At 41.6% G+C, this 3983-nt stretch overlaps 1 protein-coding gene across 2 annotated transcripts in view; it reads left to right on the forward strand.

The window, feature by feature from the left end:
- Positions 1–3983, forward strand: part of arhgef5 (Rho guanine nucleotide exchange factor (GEF) 5) — a 23696-nt gene that overhangs the window by 12959 nt on the left and 6754 nt on the right. For both annotated transcript variants that reach the window (XM_008295762.1, XM_008295763.1), the window contains exons 9-15: positions 778–930; positions 1018–1147; positions 1228–1302; positions 1405–1494; positions 2549–2691; positions 2774–2917; positions 3004–3074. In XM_008295762.1, coding sequence (XP_008293984.1) covers positions 778–930; positions 1018–1147; positions 1228–1302; positions 1405–1494; positions 2549–2691; positions 2774–2917; positions 3004–3074 — 806 coding nt within the window. The remainder of the gene's footprint in view (positions 1–777; positions 931–1017; positions 1148–1227; positions 1303–1404; positions 1495–2548; positions 2692–2773; positions 2918–3003; positions 3075–3983) is intronic.

Consider the following 3983-nt stretch of genomic DNA (forward strand, 5'->3'; position numbering starts at 1 on the left):
AGTTGACTGTCCGTGGAGTCGTTGTAGGAGGACGACCACTGCAGCCCTGATCAGTGCTGCTGTGGCTCCTTCTGGACCTCCTGGTTCCTGCTCACACTGGGCTGCACTGGGTTCTAGCTGCTCACTGATCTTCTGGATCCTTCTCCATCTTTGTCCAGTCTCTCAGTCAGATGTTCCTCTTCCTCTGTTCAGTTCTTTTCCATATCAGGTCATTTTAGCGACAATTTTGAGTCATTTAAATAAAATCTGAGTCACTCTGGACTATTTTTACTTGTTAGTTACTCGTTACTGAGGATAAGTTCAGAGTCATTCTGAGTAAATCGTGAGTCATTTGGGACCAATTTTAGTCATTTTGGACACATTTTGAGTCATTTTGAGCATCAGATGTTTCTGTTCAGGTCTTCTCCACGTGGAGCCATGATGCAGACAAAGACACAGTCCAGAGGTCCAGAACTGAGAAGGTTCTGCTGTTCTCAGCTCATTTTAGAACCATGTTCATGCAGTTAGACTGATTGGAAACCACAGCTGGAATCAAAGCTTTGAGTTTCTACTTTAGGGCCTCATTTTTCCAGTATTGTCTATTTTATTTTTTTTATTTTTTGATAGTTCATCAGAGGAAATATTCTGATTTCAGAAATATCAGCTATGCACAGGACTGGACTCACTGCTGCTGCTTGAGTTGCATGAAACTCACATTTAGTTTGTTTGTTTGTTTCCAGGTAAAACTTTCCAGATCTGTGGGAGCATCTAGTTTAACGTTCTGATTCTTTCTTGTAGTTTCTTGTCGAAGCTGGAGGAGCGAGTGGAGTCGGACATCATGTCCTTCACCGTCTGTGACATCATCGCTCGCCACTGCCAGCGCTTCCGGATGGTTTACGTTCCCTACCTCACCAACCAGTCGTACCAGGACGCCACCTACCAGCGGCTCATGTAAGAGTCCAGCTGTTGGTTTTACAACGAGTTCAGCTGCTGTCTGTGTTGTTTTTTTCCTCCTCTAAGTTCTTCTTTTCTCTCCAGGAATGAGAATCAGGACTTCAAGCAGATCGTGGCCAAACTTGAGAGGAGTCCCGTTTGTCAGAGGCTTCCTCTCCGATCCTTCCTGGTCCTTCCCTTCCAGAGAATCACCAGAATCAAGCTGCTGGTGCAGGTGAGCACGACGCCTCTGAGACGCCAAAGGTTCATGTTGGAACCTGCAGCTTTTATCTGACCCATCGTGTTTCTGTGCAGAACATCGTGAAGAGGACGACTCCCGGCACGGCCGAGGCCCTGCAGGCCATCAAGGCTCTGAAGCTCCTGGAGAAGGTAACGACGGCAGAAACAGCTTCTGGCTTTGCATTCACGCAGGAGAGAAACATCTGAAGAATCGGTCTCAATAACACATCTCTGTTTGATCTTCTTGTCCAGCTGATCCAGGAGAGCAACGACAGCATCTCTCAGATGAAGAGCATCGAGTCTCTGGTGTCCCTCAGCGCTAAAGTGGACTTTGAGTGCAGAGTAAGTTAAACCGGACTTTAATTAAACACAAAGAAATCCTACATTTATATCCGACATCATGACCTCCATCACAGTCACCTGTATTGAATATTAGTGTAAGAATCTCACATTTCATACGTCTGTGGAAGATCATTAGAACATTTATTGTGTGTTTAATATTGGAAATATATTTTTCATTTAAAAACTTCAACACAAGTTTTTTGTTTTAAAACTAAACACAGTTTCAGAATTACAAAAAGAAAAATACAGTCAATCTAATGAAACTTTTCTTTTATCGTTGTTTTTGTTTGAAAGCTAAAAATTGAATTTGTGTCCTTTTAAAAAAAAAAAGAGAAAACACATTTGTTGTTTTAGTGCTGATTTCAAAAAATAGAAAACCAAACTCAAGAAATGCTCTGTTTTTGTTTTGCAAACTCCTTTTCTTCACTTCACTTTTGTTAAAAGGCCAAAACAACCAGTTAGTTTTGTGCTTTTTAAGCTTGGTTTTCTAAAATTCGACTTCTCTTGTGAATTTCCAAATGAAAAAAGTAAGAAAACAACAACGACGGATGCTGTTTGATTGTTTTTTTTTTTCTTTTCTTTTTTGAATTTTTTTTTGCTTTGGACCAAAGAATAGAAAAAGTTTTGTGTGAATTTTAACCCCAAATGAATTGCAGATCATCAGATGGAGTCAGTTGGCATCACCTGACTTAAGTTTAAAGCACAAATATAATCTATATAAATATAAATTTGGGATAAACGTTGTGCGGTGTGTGTGATCCGGAGTTTGGAACAGATTAAACATTAAAGGACGAGGTATATACACGCTGTATATAATATAAATAAGAAAAACAGAAGAACACAAGGACACTAAAAACACAAATGTAAGAATATTAAATGTGTGTCAGTGGTATGATGGCTTCCTGCTGTTCTAAACTCATTCCACTGTGAATATTGAACTGACGCTTGCAACTGAAATCACGACATCAGTCATAAAGTGCAAGTAGAGAGCAACAAGTGAAACCTGATTGTTTGAGTCTGAATTCGATGAACCTTGGTTGTGTTTGTGTTGCAGACGCTGCCTCTGGTCAGTCAGTCTCGCAGGCTGGTGAGAGAAGGTCCGGTCACCGAGCTGATGGATTTCTCCCTGAAGGACACCGAGCGAAGTGTTTACCTGCATCTGTTCAACGACTACCTGCTGCTGTCACTACAGAAAGAGTGAGTCGGCGTTCCTGTTCGACCTCCGTCCTTCACCCTCATCCTCTCCATCCTCCTCATTTCTGTTGTTCTCCGTTTGCAGAGGAGGAAGGTTCACTGTCATCGACCACTCTCCTGTATCAGACCTGCGGGCGGAGAACTGCCGAGTCAAGCTCCACTCGCTGCAGAAGAACCTGTTCCGGTTGCACATGACGCACAAAGCTCTGCTGCTCAGGACCGACACACAGTAAGACACCCTGCCGCTGTGTTGTGTTGGTTTCTGTGTCGTAAAGCTGCACGAGATACAACCTTCTCACGTTTTCTTTGCTCCAGGAGTGATAAGCTACGCTGGATATCGGCTCTCTCCAGGCCTCATCCGGAAATAGACTTTTCTGCTGCACAAGGTAAACTTCTTCACTCTGGTGTGGATGCTGTTGTGCTGCTGGTTGAAATATCCACTTATGCTGACTCCAGACAGACTGATGATGACATTATTCATGAGATTAAAGGTGTCCAGCAGCTCACATGTGTTTATATTTATGATAAAACCAAAGAGCAAATGAATGTGCAAATTGTGTTGGTCGGAGAAATCCGGTGCAAAAATGGCTGTTATTAATGATAAAAACAGTATTAAAGCAGAGTCTTCGTTAGCGTCCACAGAATCAGCAGCCAGAGTTCTGCTGCAAAGTTTTCCATACAAAACTGTGTCTGAGTTTGTGCTTAATGCAGCTGCACATCTGGATGAATCAAAACGCTGTGTTTTGGGAGTTTTAGCAAAAACTACAACAGAATAACGAGATGCTGCGGTAACTGAATTTGTGCAGAAAATTTCTCTGACATTTTGAACCCCTTGCGGAGCATTTTAGTCGACTTCATGTCCAATCTTCAGACCATAAGCATGAGAAACATAAACCTCAGTGTGCTTATGAGACCGATGGATTATTCATGCGCCTGAACCGAGACACCAAAGTCTAATAAAATGAAAACCAAGATTTAAAAAGACACATTTCTGACATAAAATGCTTGATTTTCACTCTGAATCTGATGTGAGCTTTTGCACAAGATGCTTTTTGTGCCATAAATGCAACTCGTGGCCCGACATAAAGTTGGTTCTGATTCTGTAGTTCAGGAAAACGCTGAGCTACCTTTTTTTTTTTCCTCCACATTTCAATGATCGTATTAGACGTTTTAAGTGAACCCTAAATGCTGCTTGTAATCTGTATTCTATTTATGAAAAATACAAGATCTCAATGCTTTTTTTATTATCTTGTATCAGGACCACATTAGACCCGATCCAGATCTAAAACCACAAC

The sequence above is a fragment of the Stegastes partitus genome, unplaced genomic scaffold, assembly GCF_000690725.1.
Source record: "Stegastes partitus isolate 25-593 unplaced genomic scaffold, Stegastes_partitus-1.0.2 Scaffold1074, whole genome shotgun sequence".
NCBI lineage: Eukaryota > Metazoa > Chordata > Actinopteri > Pomacentridae > Stegastes > Stegastes partitus.